The sequence below is a fragment of the Lycorma delicatula genome, chromosome 7, assembly GCF_047948215.1.
Source record: "Lycorma delicatula isolate Av1 chromosome 7, ASM4794821v1, whole genome shotgun sequence".
In the NCBI taxonomy this organism is placed as follows: Eukaryota; Metazoa; Arthropoda; class Insecta; order Hemiptera; family Fulgoridae; genus Lycorma; species Lycorma delicatula.
The window spans coordinates 42,804,577-42,824,580 of record NC_134461.1 but is presented as its reverse complement, the minus strand read 5'-3'; the positions used below and the strand labels follow the sequence as shown (position 1 = coordinate 42,824,580).

General features: G+C 28.8%; 1 protein-coding gene across 1 annotated transcript in view; it reads left to right on the top strand.

The window, feature by feature from the left end:
* Hr4 (nuclear hormone receptor 4) overlaps positions 1-20,004 on the top strand; it is a 110,126-nt gene that overhangs the window by 64,091 nt on the left and 26,031 nt on the right. The window contains 2 exon segments of the mRNA XM_075370719.1: positions 11,433-11,581; positions 17,225-17,286. Of these exon segments, the coding sequence (XP_075226834.1) occupies positions 11,433-11,581; positions 17,225-17,286 (211 nt within the window).

Sequence of the window (20,004 nt, the reverse complement as noted above, 5' to 3'; positions counted from 1 at the left end):
TGAAAAAAAAGAATTGGGAAATCATTTTCTTCAAGGTAGAAAAGCCTAAATTTATTGATCAATCTGTACATTTTATTATTTGAAAATAGATCCGATACGTTGATATTATCTTACCGTACTATGTAACACTTAAAATTTGCTGCTCGAAGTTTTATTTTTTCAAGACTATCATTTTTTTCCTATAAATAGTAGTAATTTAAAAGTTTAATAGCACACGTTTTAATTGTTAAGTCAAGTACTCGTTTCTTGCTTGTTATTTATAAACGATTGATAATTCAGTTTGAAATATTATTATACATTTAACCAGTTAAGTGAAATGTTTGTAAACATCGCTTACTCGACTATATTAGACGGTTGTTAGTCTACTACCTTATAATAACACTTATCCCGTTGTTGTTCGACTCAGCTCGAATTCCCTAACGTTTTGTTTTGTTTTGTCTTGTTCGGTTGGCAATTCCATGGCCTTGAGACACCGGTGTACGAGGTGGACCGTCAGAACAACTTTACAAATAAATGCGTAGTAAACAAGTTTAAAATAATGAATGAATGAGAGTGGTTTTTTACGCATCAACATTTCATTTTTTGTTACAACTATCTATCTACCTTGACTATTTGATTAATATTAGATTGTTTTTACTAATTACAATCACTACATTGCGTGTTCTACTTAAAGTTTCCTTTTCTTATACGTAATAAAATTAAATTTATACCATTATATTGAACACTATATATTTTATAGTTGTTATATATGATTTAACCTTAACATTTTTATGTACTTATTAAATATCATACGTAGGATTTAACATTTTTTTATATACCTCTGGCTCAATTTCTTCTCATTGGTCGTAATAACGTAATGTTTTATAAAAAATTAAATTAAATAGACCAATACCAGTTATCGTATAATCGATTTTAAGAATAGTTGAATTTATTTTGGCTTAATTTGCACTTAATTTTAACGCCGTTTTTAATCCTTCCTAACAATAAAACATATTTGTTGTTACATTCACTCTTAAAATATGAACTTTATTTAAAGGAATGTGGCGCTGATTGATCAAGTTACGATTCTTTGCCTATTTTCTTTTCATTTTATTCCGATATTAAATATTTTAATGACTCTTCAAACCGATCATCACTTATTATGGGGTTTCCGATGTGTTTGTAGTGATCTGATTTAGTGACGTAAAGGTGTTTTTTTCTTATATTAACCTATGCAGCGTTATAATATAACTTACAATAATAATCTATTTTACTTCTGATACCTGTTAAAATGGCTGGCATAATCTTCTTTATTTTCATCAGCGTTGATGTATGTATAGATACCTAAAAGTTACTATATATTTTTTTAAAGTAACTATTATATATATCTTAAATTATATAATAGTCACTTAACTATTATATAACTTTAAGTTATACATCTATACATCTTACGTGTTTTTCAAAATGAATATCGGGGTTTTAAAATTATTTAATATTTTTTAAATTTTACTTACATTGATAAATTATATACGAAATGAAAGAGCAGCTCAAAGAGTCTTTCCTATAAGTGTTCAATGTGAGCACCATTTGTCACGCGGCACACATCCAGCCGATAGGAAAGTTCATCCCATACTTTAATCAACAAATCTGGAGTAATTAATGCGACAGCTGCTTCAATCCTGTCTTAAGTCGGGTAGATCAGCGCGTAACGATAGAGCATACATTTGATCGTTTATAAAACCCGAAAGAAAAAATCGCCTGGGGTCAGATCGGGCGAGTGTGGAAACCGCGGCTAACAAGCCCTATCATCTGGTCCCCGGCGACCGATCCAGCGATCGGGGAGAATTTCATTCAATCGATCACGTACGGCGTTATGCCAGTGAGGAAGCGTACCATCTTGTTGCCAAATAATGTTATATGGTTCTATTGCGGTTGAGGAAAGAGCCATACTTGTAGCATATCAAGATAGTTCATTCCAGTCACACTTGCTTCCGCGAAAAAGAACGGCCCGGGCACAAAAACTATTCAGTTTTAGGGAATCTCGTTCACTCTGCAATACTTCGTGAGGATTTTCTGATCCCCGGATACGCACATTATGAGTGTTTACTTTTCCATTAACATGAAATATTGATCTGTTACTGAATACTACACTATAAAGAATGTATTTTTAATAACGGTGCGTCGTTTCATTTGCGAAGCAATCCATTATCTGTAGGCTTTAGAACTTGTAACAGCTATAAACGATATGAACGCAGTTGTAAGCGTTTCCTTAAAACCCTCTACACAGACGTCACTGGAATTGTTAATTTGCGACTAGTCTTCCTGATTTCCTACAACTACGCACAAAAGACTCTCTTACACGTTCAACATTATCTTTGGACACACTCGGTCATCCTGTACTTTTCCTTTTACAAATACAGCCAGTGGTTTCAAATTGTTTATACCATCTACTTCAATCGTGGGATCACAACGGAACTTCAAACGGATCGCACGTTGAACGATAGTTACGGATACATACTTTGCAAACTGCAAACCACTGATCGCTTTTTGTAGGGGGGTCTCCATATTTGCTTCTACTGTTTTCAAGCGGAAGGTACAGAAAACAGTTTATAATCTTGCGCGCAGCTAAAACTGTTTGAGTTGCTCTTTCATGTCAATTACGTATAATTAATCGTTATACGTGAAACTTGAGAAATATTATATAGCTTTAAAACTCCGACATTCATTTTGAGAGACACGTATATCTTTCTAATTTGTGTTTCTTTTAATTGTAATTCTGTATAGGTTTCCGCTCGCTTCATCAGTTTAAGGTAATAATTCTTATCATACTACATGAAAGTTTGCTGAAAATTTTATTCCCCATTGGAAACAGGAACAGAGGTTAATTTAGTGGTGAAGAAAGTAGTTTTTTTGTGTGAAATTTTCCAATCCAGTTTTAATAGAATAAACAAAACTTTTGATAAAAAAAAAGACTGCATCATATTTTATAATGTGAAATGTATGTGAATTTATAAGTCGGTTATCTTAACGTAATTAATTTTAATAAAAACCTAAATTTACCAAGTTTTGAAAAGAGCTCTTTTTAGATTAAATATTTCAGATTTCAAATATATTTAAAGATCCATAATTAAGTAATGAAGATTGTTTCTTATTTATAAAGCTGTAATCAATTTTTAGACATTATAAAAAAAAATTAAATTAAAAAAATCCCAACTGATTAATAATTCATAATTGTGACACATATATTAGGACAATTACGTTGACGGAAATGCCGTAGAACTAAATCGTTTGAATGTAAGTCATCTTATGTAGCGTCAAAGTTGGTGGAAAAATACACGACACTTTTATTAATGTTAATCCGAACAGTTTTTCAACAGATTTTTATTGAAATATGGTTTTAATCCTTTTATTTCGACACACATATGAACCAGGCTATGCGAACCACAACTGGAACCATTAGAACAACTCCGCTCCAGTGATTGCCATTGCTGAGTAATATCGCACCCCCCAAACTAGACGACTAGCAACCCACAAATCACAGTTGGAAAAATAGAATGCTAACCATCTCTACCTATTCATGCCGATATAGATTTTCTCAAACAGCATCGGAGACTGAAATCCAGACATCCACCTGTAGCAGCCGCCAATCGGGTCAACGACCTCAACACAAAGGATCACTGGACGTCACTATGGCAAGGTCAGAATAGCACTAACTCCAACCTTATGACAGATCCAACTCTGAGGGTACCAGGATTTACTCTTCTCAGAAGACAGTGGTGTAACATCAACAGGATTCGCATAAGTTATGGTATCTGTAATAAGAGTCTGACCCAATGGGAAGCTGCGGAAAGCCCACGATGCTACCGATGTGAAGCTGAAGAGCAAACGATCGCCCATCTGACCCTGGTTTGTCCAAATACATCTTTTAGGGGTTCGCTACAAGACTTCATGATCTCTTACCCACGAAGCATTGGAAGGCTGACCCACTGTGACCTGTGTTTGTAATAAAAAGATGCAATAGACATATAATAATAATATTATATAATAATATTGACATATTATTAAATTATTGTTGACATAATATTTTTAAATTATTTTAAAAATTGCGATATTTGTAAGTTCATTCGAATATATATATAATCCTTTTATTTAAGTTAAATTAAGCAAACAAAAAGTAAATATATTAGGGCCTAAGTAAGTTATTTTATTGTTTATCGGTCAAGGACAGAAAAAAAAATTTCTTTAGGCTTTTGTACGAGGTCAACACACTACTCAAATTACAATCACTATGTTTCAATTACATAATAAATTAATTGATATAATTGATTATTTTCCTTCCATTTAGTGATTGAATATCACAGAAAGGAGTACATTAATATGTTACTTTACACATCTATCCCAGTAATTTTTTATTAGTGTGACGTATGTAAAACATGAAATATACTACTTCCTATGGAAAAGACAGAGAAAAGGTATTGCTTGTAGGACTGAATAACTCCTGCATTTTGGTCGGCTTGATATGCCGTTACCCTTCAGTATAATACAATGAGTTAACGACTCAATGTAAAAGAAACTGGAAACTTCTCATTTTAACAGTTATACCGATACGGTATCCTTGTTATTATTGAAAACAGGTAAACTATTCTCAGAAGGGACTGGGGTCTCATGTATGGCTGTTAAAAACATTGGACTATTGTAGTTAAAATACTACATCACACAGAAGTAAAGAGTTAGATCGAAAATTGATCACATTTCTGCGCTATTTTATCTGGATGAGTCTTTAACTATTTCGAAAATAAAATATTAAGTTTTTTTTTAATGAATAGATTTGTAATAAAAGACAAGCCTTTCATTGGACTGAAGATAATTTTCATACAATATTTTATGAAATAAATTTTCTTCATAAACAAATATTACCGTTCCGCTAAAATACAGAATCCTGGTTGAGCTTACAAAATGTTTTTTGTTTATGACTATCTAAAAATTTATGTAATTGATATTTAAAATTAAATAAACCTGGTATCATACCGTCCTTATTTTTTATCTCATTACTACAGTTACTTCTCTTCTTACTACTTATCTTATTACAGTTTAGAACACCAATCTCACTTCTATAAATCATTAAAAAAAGTATAATTAAATAACCTAGAACTTCTGTTAATAAATTGAATGTTTACCACTCCGTCGATTTCCGTGGCGAAGTGGTAGCGTCTCGGCTTTTCATCCATAGGTCCTGGGTTTGAATCCCGATCAGGCATGGTATTTTTCTTATGTTACAATTTTCCATATTCATATTCCCACGTACAAGCTTACAAGGAAGCTTCTTTAGTGAATTAATTCATCAGCCAAAAAAAATTATGTCTGTCGATCATTCATTGTCTTGTTCAATATCGGCTTCTTCAAACAATTATTATGTGATTTACTAAATGAATCTCATCTATATAAATATGTCGTGAGTGATTCATAATCAACAATCAGCGAAAACTACTGAAGATAAATTTATGAAAATTTGTATAACACTTACGAAACTTGTATGCACTTATGATGTAAGAATTTTTTGAAATTCTGGGTGTAAAACGTTAAAACAAAGTAACACTGTAATTTATTAATTTCTCGGTAACAAATATAGACGTCAATTGGATTTTTGATATGTATAATCTTTATGTGAATATCTAAAATCTAATTTTTATTTTTTTTTTAAATTCGACCTTGAAAGTCATGAAGAAAGGTAAAAAAATCTCGAATGATTGCAAATTTTCCCCAGTTCCGAGTATACTAAATGAAATATTCATTCCATTTGGCCTTGCAAGTACTCTTCAGATAAATATCTAAGAACCATTTTAAGTGTAAAAAACCTAATTTTTTTCACTCTTTTTATGCTACCGCTATTGAATATTAAATCTTTACGAAATTTGATAACATTAAATTTAATGTTTGTAATTCTGACTGTTATTTTGCGAGCGTAGCCATGATGGGAAATTAAAAAAAAAATACAATACTCTGATAGTTTTAAAAAATAGTCTTTAAATTTTATTTATCATTATTATTCTCACAAGCATGAGTTTAATGAACACAGAAGGTTTCAGGGGATAGAGAATCCCCGGCGAGACGGGAAGGGCGACCGAAGAGACCCCTGACCAGCTAAACATCATCTGACCGCAACAGGAAACGCAAGTAACCGTATAACACAGGTGAAGCTGCAAAGGGGTTAGTTGCCTATAAATGATCAATTTGTATTATTATCGTGATATACGTAAAAACAAATTAATTTAGTTATAAAATTAAAGGAAAATGACCAACATTTTATGTATTTAATCGTTGAAATATATCAAAATTAATCTATTTTTTCCGGTAACTTGTCAATAGCGGAAACTCACAGAACAATATCCATCCCACACATAATTTCTAAAAAACTATTTCCCATTTTTGAAATTCTATACGCCCATATAGCGTGTGGTTGAAACCGCGACGGGAATGCTGTTAGTATTACAGTTTTTAAATTTCGTTTTTTTTTTCTTCTTAGAAATTGGTATCAAATTATAAAAAATCAACTTATTCAAAATTTAGTGCTTGGCTTAAAAATTTGACATTAAAGATGAATTGAAAAAAAACTATTTTTATTTTTAATGTAATTTTAGTCGGTTTTACTTCTTTAAAACTTTTATATTTTATTTACATTTATTTAGTTTTTTTAATTTAAAGAAGCCTTCTCTGTATTAAAAAAAAAAAGATTCTCGTAAAAAGGAATACAAAGGTAAAAAACCTGTACCCTAATAAAAATAAAATCTAAATACAGAGAAACACAAGAATGATTTCTATTGTGTGAATAAAGCTCTCTGAAATGTAAGAATATGTAATATTTCTTAACCTAAATGTTATAATTAATTTCATTTCATTATTATTCCTAATATTTCAATGATGATAAAAAATATATCTTCAAAATCTGTCTTTGTAGACAGTGTAATTTTTCGTTAAAAAAGTAACCTTTTATCAAAGTTGTCTGGAAAATCTTATAACTAGAATATCAAAAGGATTTTCTCTACAAAAGTAAAAAAAAAACCATCGAAATCAATTTATTCAGTGATGAGTAGGCTAAATATAGATACATTTGGATCAAACTGAGGAACTCGTTTTAGTAAAGTTATAAACATATTTCATTCAAGTTATTTATTTTTGGATAATTACCAGAAAATTAATAAATGAACATATTCGTCTAACTTATACATTTTTTTGCAAGTAAACAATTAACTACTTAAATTAACGTCCTTATTTGACTAATTATATTCAAAATTTAACGTATTTTCGTTTATAATACACATTTCTTAAGAATCTTTTTTGTCTGATTTTCGAAAAACTAACTTTCTGATACATCAGAAACAAATTTAGGATACATCATTTTGAAAGTGATTCCTAAAAAGTCTTCCAATTTTTTTTTTCATTTTTAAATCAATATATTTTGTTTATAACCTTTGTACTAAATTTTTAAATGAACTTTATTGAACTTGAAAGAATTTATTTACCTAAGTGCGGTTATTTATTTATATATTTTCTTTATAGAGAAGCTTATTTCCTTAATATAAATTTATTGTATCCTGTAAAATATATGTGAAACGAAAAATAAAGTATAAAATTTTACCTACCAAGTTAGAAAAAAACTCCCTTTCCAGCTATTAATAAAAAAAAACTATTTGATTTTTACGTTGATTCTGATATCACATGGTTAATGCAATTTACAAGTGAAAAATGGTCTGGCTGTAATATTCTTTTACAGCCGGATTTTTGTAGTATAAAATTTATTTTTTACTTTTTATCCCTTTTCATTTCTTTTTAACGAAAATCTTTGAATATACTAAAAAAAATTTCCAGCTTTTCTTTACCTCATTAGAATAACCAAGTTTGAAATATTTGGTGTGTGCCTCTGAAAAGAAACAACAGTTAAAAAATAAAATTTTCAACTTCCAAATCACTTTGAAAAACTTTACTAACATGTTAAATATATATGCTGCAATATCTGCTTAGAAAGGATTTTTCCCGCATTTTAATAGGGAGAATACTGTACATAATTTAATTTAAAAAAGAACAAGCTTTAAATAGAGCTATGAATCCAATTTTTGTGATTTCTCACTCAGCGGAGCTCATGACTTCAAAATAAGGTGTTATCTTTCTTTTTACGTAATACGTTAGTCATGAACTGAGTATGAATGTTCGATACAAATTTTTAATATCAGTTTGCAAAAAAAACAAAAAACGACATTGATTATTGTTATTAACCTATCGGGTTGGTCTAGTGGCGAACGCGTTATCTCAAATCAGCTGATTTCGAAGACAAGAGTTCTCAGATAAAATCCTATTAAAGGCATTTACTAGGATTTTACTACTTTTATACGGATTTGAATACTAGATTGTGGATACCAGTGTTCTCTAGTGGTTGGGTTTCAATTAACCACACATCTCAGAATAGTCAAGTTGATTGAGACTGTACAAGACCGCACTAAATTTACATTCATACACACTCCATACATCATCCTCACTCTGAAGTAATACGGTGGTTCTGGTGGCTAAACAGAAAAAAAAATTGTTATCAGTCAATCTTTGATAGAATTTTGTTTATAATTTACATTATGAGGGAATTAAAATTTATAATCTTTTTTTATGATTTTACGTAACATTATCTTCCCTGCCATGTAATCAGTTGGCATTGTGTGTACACTCTTTTAATGCTTGTAGGTCTACATTAATATTATTATTATTGTTCTATGTACCCTTCCTGATAACGTTTTAAGGTTTATAATGTAATAAAACAATTATTATTTACTGTTTAACAACGAAGGTTGACCGACGGAGTTCATGTGCGTTCGTTTCTGTATATTCACGGCATTTGTTTTCTCGGGGCATCGTAAGTCACGCTCAAGCTCACGCATTGCGTTTAATACACAGCAGTTGATACCAGTTTCCCAAGTCGCTAACCAATATCATTGTCTAACGCAAGGACAGGCAGTCAACAACCCAGGCATTGTCAGTCTTCGTCGACCTTGTCCGATTTCCCCGCGAGCTAATGACCGGGCGGGCATATTGTGTGACGTCACAAGGACACGTGATGCATCCGAGCAGGACGATGAGGGCTAACATATAACGGTAGAACCTCCAACTCCCCCCCTATCCGATTAAACAACTGCTCTACTATCTGTATTGAATCGGTATGTAGCTATCAAATATAAAAGATTATCCGGTATTTTTCCTAGAATTCTGGTTAATTTTTTTTTACCTGAGGATGTGTTACGCGCTTTCAGGTATCTTTGCCCAGAAAATACTATTCCAGTTTTTACCTATTAATATAAATCACTTATAAAATTTAATTTGTGTATATTGCTTAATAAGTTTAAGCAATATTTGAAAATAATGTTTAATTGTTCATGAATTTATTTTATGAAACGTTAGCACTATATAATTTTAGGATTTCATGCGATTAGTATTTCTCATAGGATTATGTTAATTGAAATGTGTTGCTAAATTAATATTGTAATGTATCCTATAAAGAAAAAAGATAATTAAATCATAATGCATAAATAATTGTACACTATACTTATTTTGTTGTATTGTTCCATTTGTGTTTTTTTAGTCTAGTTACTTATCACATTATTATTGGTTAATCTGTTATGTAAATATCTTTATCAACTTTTATGTCGTTAAACTATGTCAAAATCCTTTAAATTTCATACAAGTAATATTCATCAGTGTTTAGTAGTGCTGCTGCAAAGTTATTCCATTCAAAGATTTAAAAATTGTTTTTTTTCAATTTTAATGGAATTATTTACAGATTCTAAATTTCTTTAGTTTAATACGAGTTACAATCAGAAAATTCCTACCTAGGGTATGCATGTGCAGTCACAATAGAAAACAATCTTCATTGCCATTATATCGAATGAAATCACGTAGTATTTAACGGGATCACATTGCACGAGCCTAAATGACTACATGCATAGGTGCATCTGTGATCTCACTATAAGCAGTAAGGTGGAACGGAAAGGAATCAAACTCAGAAAATCTGCAACAGAGAACCTTGGATTGATCAGGCATCCTTGCAACAATTAATCAGCCAGATAAGATGCTTTGAATGTTATTCACTTGTGTGAAGAAGGCATACATATATATAAGGTATATTTAGTCAAGAATAGGCTAATCATCTTTTTCAACGTGGATTCTTTTTTCATCATCTTTTTCTGGGATTTGTACACCAGGAATTTGTCACCAGACTGTCGACACATTGTTCTATTGTAATCTTCTGAATTGTCTGAGGGAGCAGGATTTTCAACTCAAACGATTTGAATTACAGCACAAGAACAAGGCCAGTGATCCATTTCAACAATGATCTCTACTACAAAGCATACAGAACGCGTGAGTTTTTCAGTTGCAACAGTATGATTATTTTTTTATACTAACCATGCTTTCAAAATTTAGTCCCAAAGGTGAAACTTAAACCAAAGCGTTAAATTTTGATATCGAACTGGAGGTATAATTTAAATGACAGTAGATACTTGACATGCATACAGTACTTGGATCTGTGTGCCCCTGCATAAGAAAAGTAGTTTTGAAAAGGATGGTATTAATATTCAAATCTAGTATTTTTTAAACACTGGGTTCGAATCCTGGTCAGGCGTGGCATTTTTCACACATGCTACAAAACATTCATCTCATCCTCTGCGAAATGAATTGCTTGACTGTGAATCCAGAGGTAAAACAAACCAAAAAAAAGTATTTTTTAAGCATGCATTGTCCAAGAAATTTTTTGATCTCTCGTCTTGTTTGTTAAACAAAAAAAATTATCAGCTTAAAACTATGTCTACTTAAAATCTTTAACATTAAAAATTATTTTTGTAATTAATGATTATAATGAAACAAATTTTGGTAAATTTCACTTTGAACATTATAATTTGTTGTTATGAAGAGGTGTTGCGGCAAACCGATGAAGAAAGAAGCATTTGGAAAATTATAGTTAAAAGAAGAGACAGACTTATAGGCCACATATTAAGTCATCCTGGAAGAGTCGCTTTAATATTGGAGGGACAGATAAAAGGAAAAAATTGTGCAGGCAGGCAACGTTTGGAATATGTAAAACAAATTCATAGGGATGTAGGGGGTATACCGAAATGAAATGACTAGAATTAGATAGGGAATCTTGGAGAGCTACATCAAACCAGTCAAATGATTAGACCAAAAAAAATTGTTGTTACTATTAAAAAAAAAAAAACATCAGATCATAAACAAAATTACTTTACTTTAAATACTGTAAAAAAAAATTATTTCTGAAAATCCTTAAAAGTTAATTTTAATTTACCCTATCTTTAAGCCTCCTAGCTTTACACATATATTATAACTAAATAGATGTATATATTTTTTTAATAAATAGATAAACAAAAATCTAATCATACACTTAATATTTTTTTTTTTATCAGATGTAAGGGTTTTTTTAAGAGAACAGTCCAGAATAGAAGAGTGTATACATGTGTAGCTGATGGTGTATGCGAAATTACAAAAGCACAAAGAAATCGATGCCAGTACTGCCGATTTAAAAAGTGCATCGAACAAGGGATGGTTTTACAAGGTAAGTAGTTTATTAGACAATAAGGTAATGATATCTTAAAACTAAAGTAAAACTAGTCTTATTGAACAATCAACTGATCAGATGGTAGAAAATTTGAAAACATCAGCTAACTGTACATAATTGTCCAGTTATAAATATGTTCACTATTCTTTTGAATTAACTTTAACTTAACTACCAATAAAAGTAAGAAAGAACTATATAGTTTTAGGTAGATCAACAGATAAAACAGATTAATTAAACTCTTAAGTTAAGAGTTGGAACATCACACTTGGAACATCATCTGTTAGCCATGGCTCTAGGCATCTTTATGGTTTGGTTATCACCTGTGTGATAGCCAAGAGGCCCCCTTTCTTATCACCAGTGACAATCTGACTGAATGGTTCATAGTTCAGTTGGATGGTTTGCATCCCACGAAATTGTGGCGATAGGTCCTATAGGAGGAATCCTTTACTTGTTTTCAAGTGCTTCTTTAATTCTTGGAGAATAAATAATTTCTTTTGCACTATATATTGAGGTTATACAACACAAAATTGTCAGTAATATGCTGCTTTCATTTTACTAAAACTTTCCTGTTCCCCAAGAAATTTTTGGTGATATGGGCAATGCCTGGAAAGGAACTGTACTTTTCTCTAAATGGGATTGTTGGTGTGTATGAACTTTTTTTGAAAAGTGAAATATCCTTTCTCATCTTGTTTCTACCTTCCTCATTACAATTTTTCAAATATGAAGCTGACTGTGTTAGATCCTCAATGCTGGAGAAACTGGAAACCGTAACTAGTGCATTTTTGGTTTATCTATGTGGGTGCTCTGATTCCTGTTTTTTTTTCACTTAAAAAGGAAAGATCAGAATCTGATTTTCATCAAAAACTCTGTTTCATACCATAATTTTTTCTAGTACTTTCTGTTTAAATTAAGATAACATTTATGAAATTCTGATAAGGAAGTTTTTATCTATAGCATATTTTTGTTGACTATTCATACTGTCTTTTGATTCTGAGATAATGGCACCCTGTGAAAAAATGAAACTTTGTTCTTGTATTTCTTCTTTTTGTAAAAGGATATTTCATTTTGAACAGCTGTGTTAGTGCTGTTTTTAAAAACAATAAAATATTTACTTTTTGTATTGAAGTGGCTGTTTGAATTAAATAATACATATGTTTCAGTTCAAGTAATAATTACATTAGACCACCGGGTTGGTGTAGAGGTGAACTCATCGTTGCAAATCAGCTAATTAGCTGATTTGCAACGTCAAAGTCAAGAGTTCTAAGGTTCAAATCCTAGTAAATCAGTATAAAAGTAGCTACTTTTATATAGATTTGACTATTAGATCATGGATAACTGGGTTTCTGGTGGTTGGGTTTCAATTACCACAGATATTATGATTGGTCAACCTGAAACTGTACAAGACTACACATCATTTACATTCAAGCATATCATTCTCATTCATTCTCTGAAGTAATACCTTACAGTGGTTTCAGAAGCTAAACAGAAAAAGGAATCTGAAATATTTACACCAAATTTTTCTAATTGGATTTTCTTTTTGAAAATATATTGTCATAAACGTACTCAAAAGCTCAATTTTCTTATGAATGGGTAGAGATAATCAATTCAAATTTTTACTACTTATTGTTCAAACTTTTACAACTTTTGACATAATACTTTCAAAGTTACCTGCTTTTAACTTGTTTTTTTTTTTTAGCCAAGTCATCTGGAAATATTTTAAAAGGTTTTAAAATTGTTAACAAATGAGCAAATCCCTATGTTAAAAGTTGTAAAAAAAAGGAAATAATATATGTACAAAATTTAATTTATTTACCTTTATCCATTTCTGAAGAAATGAATCCAACAATAAACTCTTTTTCCTTTTTGAAATGGAGTGTCTTTTTAATAACTGAAATGCCTTTAGGATGAAGCCAGGTCTCCTAATCCCTCCTGAAATACAAGTACCTGTTCCCTTTTTTTTCTTTGTTCTTCCTTACTTGATATTTTTTTCATATGCTTCTCATCATACACCATACTGCTCCCATTTTTGGTTCTGTTAGCAACTGAACATTACCATTACTTTAGTGAGACGGTAACATTTTCTGTTTTTTTTTTAGGAAACTGTGAACTGTATGTTTTCTTTACATGGACAAAAAACTAAATAATGGGTGAAATGTATTTCTGATAAAAATACATATAATTTCTTTTAGTCATCATTCAATCAGTTACTGGATTTGAATCTTGAACCAAATGATTAAATATAGCCAACATCACTAACAAGTTAGAACTGCCTACTTTTACAAGAATTTAATAATTATATTTAATTAAATATTTATAAATAATTTGTGATTGAACTGACCACTGAATTTACCTTATTCATTATACAAGTTGTGTAAAAATATTTTTTCATCAAAATTGCACATCCTGCAACAGGGAGTAATGAATTATATTAACAGTAAATAAAACAAAATGCATCTTATAAATGAAAGAGTTATTGAACTGAAGTTTTCCTATCTTTTCTCCAGATGACGCTGAAGAAGATTTATTGATTTCCTTTAATGCAAAATGAATATACTTTTTATCATATAATGTTCTTATTTTGTACAAAAGGGAAAATATTTTTAAAAAGTTATGAGTGAGCAAAACTTTATAATAAACAACTTCTACTATGGCCTATGATCAAGAGAGCTTTTATTTACTAACCTATCCTACTGACTTACAAACAATTCTAATTTGATCCAGTAACAGGCAATATTTATCTGATAATCTTGAGTAATACTTTAAATAATAATAAATAGACTAATGAATTTCATAATGTACAATTTGTTATCATTACTAATATTTATTGTTTACTGCAACATTGTGAGATAAATTTTTGTTTCATTAATAAATATAAATACTACATACAAGCTGTGTTAATAAGATTGAATTGTAGTAATGTCGAGCGGCTTAAGTTATTTGTAGTAAAATAGACTAAAAATAGAGGCTGATATTTGAAACGTAGCTTGCATTAGTCTATGTCTACAGTAAACCTTATATTGGTTTTAGAAGAGTAGACTGCCAGTGAATCATTTATATTTTCATTCATAACGTTTGATGTACTTTTTATTTTACTCTTATTTTGTACACATTATTCTTCTGTATTTTCTTGATGAAGAAATTTGATCTGGTTTTCCTGTAATTTTAGAACGATATATTTTTAATTTATTATCAGTGATTTTTTTTTATAGATAATATAAATTATCATTGTTAAGAGTGTTTAAAACTACGTCACTTATCAGTTAAGTTTATACCACAAAACCACAATTATGTTAACCAATATGAACCAGTAAAAACCATTACAGTATTGAAATAAACAAATATATATTAATTAATTATTAAATATAATGGAGTGTAGTTTATTTCAATATAAATTATTATTTAGAAAAAAAACAAATTATTTTCAAAATTTTTAATATTTTATTTTTGCTTGAATACATTTTTGAGCACTGTATGAAATTGCTTTGAATAATTTGTTGTAATATTTTGAGTTTATAAGATTCAATGCTACTGATTATGAGATAAGTAAATCCTCTTAAAAACCCCATTTGTGAGCAGTGTCCCCCATTATGTACTAGAATACTAAATTTTAGTCTCACCCAGGTGAAATGTTAAACAGAAGACATCTTACATATCATTTGACTTTTATTCAACATATATAAATAAAATATGAATTTAATTTTAAAGAAAAATTTCAAAGTTTAAAAGAAAAGTAATATTTTTTCTGTATTTATTATTATCAATATTTTTTTAACTGATTAAACCATTTTTTTCTGCTAGTTAATCCATTTCTGGTACAGTCAATTTTGTAATGTTGTAGTCATCAACTTAAAAGTACAGTTATGTATTTCACTTTGTTTCACACTAATTGTACATTAATTTTTTGCTGTACTATTATGTTTACCGTATATTTTATGGTGAAAAAAAACAGAGGTATGACTTGAAAGGCCTAATATCAACTGGCATTTGTTGGGCTTAACATGCTGATGTGTTGATGTTTATATTTGGCTTAGTGAATAGGAAACCAATCCTCACTTTAGTAAGCCTGCCTGACGTAGGATGGCTATTGTTGGGAGAATAGCTGTGCTATTTTCAGGAGTTGTAATACATGTCAGCTCGCCTACAACTGTTACAGTTATGGGACATAACAAACAGAATGTCACTTGATAAACAATTTAGAATTTGATTTACTCAAATTCAAAGTGAAAAATTATATTTTAAAATTTTATTTTTCATTTACTATTCATTTAATTTCAAGAAAAAAGAAAATTACCTTATCAGTTTTCATAATTTAAGTTTTAATTCTAGGCTACTCATTTTTACATAGATTTTTACATATCTTTACATAAATTTTATGCCTTCACAGTATCTCATGAGTAATATTTACATTCCAATTCTTTAATATCTTTAGTTGTTTACCAGCATTTTAATCCTTGAAATGGTAGTCATTGATTTTATAAACATAATGTTTTTGGTTGAACTGTAGTGTTGAAAAATGTAATTTACCGTATTCCATTGCAGTATTGATATTTTTGGGGTCATGTTGTAATCAAAATCACAGATTTCCTGTTTATAAATAATTTTACAAAATATTAGGTACAGTTTTAGTACACAACATATTAATTTTTATCTGCTTTTTCTCTTCTGTATCTTCATGATTAAGACGTATTGTGTGTAGTGTAGTATTATAAAAATATTTTATTATGTAGATTTATTTAACTTTTAAATATGATTTAATAATATGATAAACTTAAAATGGGATATGATAAAATGTAATTTTTAATTCACTTTTTATAGTCGAGTAATATATTTGCTGAAAATAACTTGCCAGTTTAAAAAATAACAGTTGCCAGTTCAAGTGTGATTAAGAATTTAAAAGTGATTGCAGTCTCCTTGACATTCTGGGATTGAGCTGTTTTAAACAAGGAATTACAAATCTGTATTACTGTATGCTATGTTAATATGCATAAATCATTATTATCTATATCCTAATGATTATTAATCCTCACTTCAGATATTTGGTTGCTTAATGATACAGCAACTGACTGATATATCAGCTAACTGGTTCCAGTTTCAGTTCCTAATGTGGGCTTGGCAACTTTATTTTGTCATTTTATTATCTACATTAAAGTAAAAGCAGATAGACTGATAAAGAAAATATTTAAAAAATTATTATTCTACAACATATCCACCCATTGAAACCTATTTAGGAACAAATCTGCTGAGAAAATCCGATTTCTGTCATATTCACATTTTTGTATTCAGAATTGTTTAGATGATTTTCTTGGTATAAAGCCAAAATAGAGGGTTACCGCCCTAATTAATATAAACACATTTCTCACAAGCTGTGATACATTATAGACTTTTCGTTTATGGAGCTATTTCCTTGTAAATTCTTGACATCCTTATATAAATTACACCTGTAGGATATGAATAATATATTCCATAATACTCACAAATTTCATTTAATTGCATTATTGTTATTACTATTATTATTAATCCATTGGCCTTGTTATAATATATTTGTTAGAACCCTGCTTTTATAATTGCTCTTAAAGAAATTATTACTACTTACATCTTCAACTAAAGCAATTGTATAATAATTTTTTTTTTTTTCTTCAGCTGTAAGAGAAGATAGGATGCCTGGAGGAAGAAATTCGGGTGCTGTTTATAATTTATATAAGGTAAGAAAAGAATTTTTTTCATAATAATTTTATCATCGCCCTTTTACCATCATGCCTTTTGATTTCAATCTAACATATCATACCAAACATTTTTCCGCTTTAATTTAAAAGAAAAAAGTAATAATAATTATGTTAGGTACACTTCCTGGATTTTATCTACCTTAATTTAACATTTTGTCAGTCATATACATTTATCTTAATTATAAAATTATTCTTCATTTCGTGCTAAATTGAAACAGGTTTTAAGGTTAAATAATACGATTTTAAATATTTAGTTAATTATGATACACTATCATATTGAAACAAAACATATACGTAATATCTACTTACATGTTTAATAATAATGCAATTTTAATTCATTATATTAATTAATAGTTTTTATGTATTTTTTTAAATTTATGAATAATTAATGTACGTACATTAAAGAATTACTAATTTCACGAGTATTATAAAAAATTAACCTTGAATTAAATTGATAATTAATATTATCAGTAATTAAAATACATCTTCCTTCATCATTCCAAGTATGGTATAATTATTCACCTACAGATAGTGTTTTTTTTTAATTTAATTTTTTTTTTAAATGTTGCTGTTGAATGTATTATGGGAACATTTTAGTTATATGATGTTTTACAGATTTGTAAAAATTAGTAAATGCTGAATTTTTACATTTTTAGATCACAGATGTACATTTAATTTTTTATAAGAGAAATACATTTTTTAAATCAATTATTTGTTTGTTTATTTTGCAGTCTTGAATTCATGTTTATTTCCTCATAATTTTAATGTTTTTCTCTTTTTTTATTTATGTATTGTCACTTCTTTCCTTAATCAGCTTTTTGTCTTTTACAGTATTTATTTGTTTTTTTCAACTGGAATAAAAAAAGTTGATTTTGAATATTTCTCTTTCTAAAATTTTCAATCAGGTTTTTGTAGATCCCTTCCATGAAAAGATTGTATATATATTTTTTTTGTTTCTTCAGAATAATGACATTATTATGCCATTAAAAATAACATTATTTTTAATGTTTTATAATTCTTAATCAGTTAAAGTATAATCTTTTAAGGATTGTTTCAGAAATTTCATTTTAATATATTTAAAGTACACCTTCCTAACAGTCATTCAATTTTGTTTCAGAAAATTTTGAATTTGAATCCCAACCAGACGTAGTATTTGTAACATTCTACAAATTTTTTTACTTATACTAGATTAGCATTAGGAGTAGCATTCAGTCGTAAAAGTCCTGCCAAATCCCACCCCAAAAAAAATCATGAGTAGAATAAACATAGATTTATACATATTACATTTATACTATATATATATATTTATTAATTAATTAATTAATATTTTTATTAATATATTTTTTTTATTAATATATTTATTAACACTAATTGTATTAGAAAAAAATTACATTTTCATTCACAATTAAAATTTTTATTTGGTCATTTCACTGGTTATGTACTATTAGTAACAATTCTTATTATTGTTCTGCATTTTTATTTACACTGCAATAATAACAAATGTCTTTCATAATTTGGCTTGACTCACCATGATAACAGATACAGTGAATTGGATTGTTGAATCCCATACAACTATTGCCCCCTTTTTCATACAGAAAGTGATTACTAGATCAGGTTTGGGTCCTAAATACCTAAAACAGAGTCTGGAAGAAGGGATTTTTAAGATATTCCATAAAAATAATAATTTTCCATACAATTGTTCTTGTATTAGAAAGTAAAAAATATTAGTAATAATATTAGATTATTAGTATTGCTTTAATATTTTAATTTAAAGTAGTATTAAAACTAATAGTGTGTAATTTTTTTGTAGTTTAAAAATTATTAACATCAGTTGTTAAAGTAATGAAAAAATGCTTTTACTAAAGGTAGATACATTTTTTATCTGTATTAACATTTATTCTTTAGGACGTAAAGATTATAGAGATATAACATTATTACGATAACATTACAAAACATTTTATCGAAAAATATTTATTACATAACATTATTTTTAAAGTTTTACAATTTTTAATCAAAAAGTATAAATGTTAAAAGTAAAAGTATAATATTTAAAGGATTGTTCCAGAAATTTCTTTTTAGAACATTTAAAGTAGACCTTTCTAAGAGCCCTTCATTTTTCTTTCAAAATGTTTTGAGTTTATACTCCAATCACACTGTTTGAGTGTGACAAACAGCATAGTGTTTATCACACTCTAAAATCTTCTATACTTCTACTTGAAGTAGGTTGGCATTAGTAATGGCATTCAGTTGTAAAAATTCTGTCAAATCCCACCCAAAAAACACAAGAGTAGAATAAACATTAAAAAAAAATATATATATATATATTTTTTTAAATATTTGTGTTAATAAAAATAAAATGATTGTATTTTCCTTTTAAGTTGTCATATAGGTTATTTTTTCCATCTTCACCTTGTATAGCGTAAATTGTCCTGCAATAATCGAAAAAAGATTCACAATCTCAGTAGTTCATGTGTTAAAGACATTGGCTAATATGTGCATACAATAGGAACACAGGTTTCAATTATTAAATCGGCTTGATATATTATCACATATTATTCCTATTTTTTTATTTTTGTAATATTAAATATATATTTCTTCTATGAAAATAATGATTTTCACTGAACATTCAATCACTGTGATGAACAAAGTGATTCTTTTACTTACAGGGTTGAATGTTATCAGTATTTCTGTGGATGT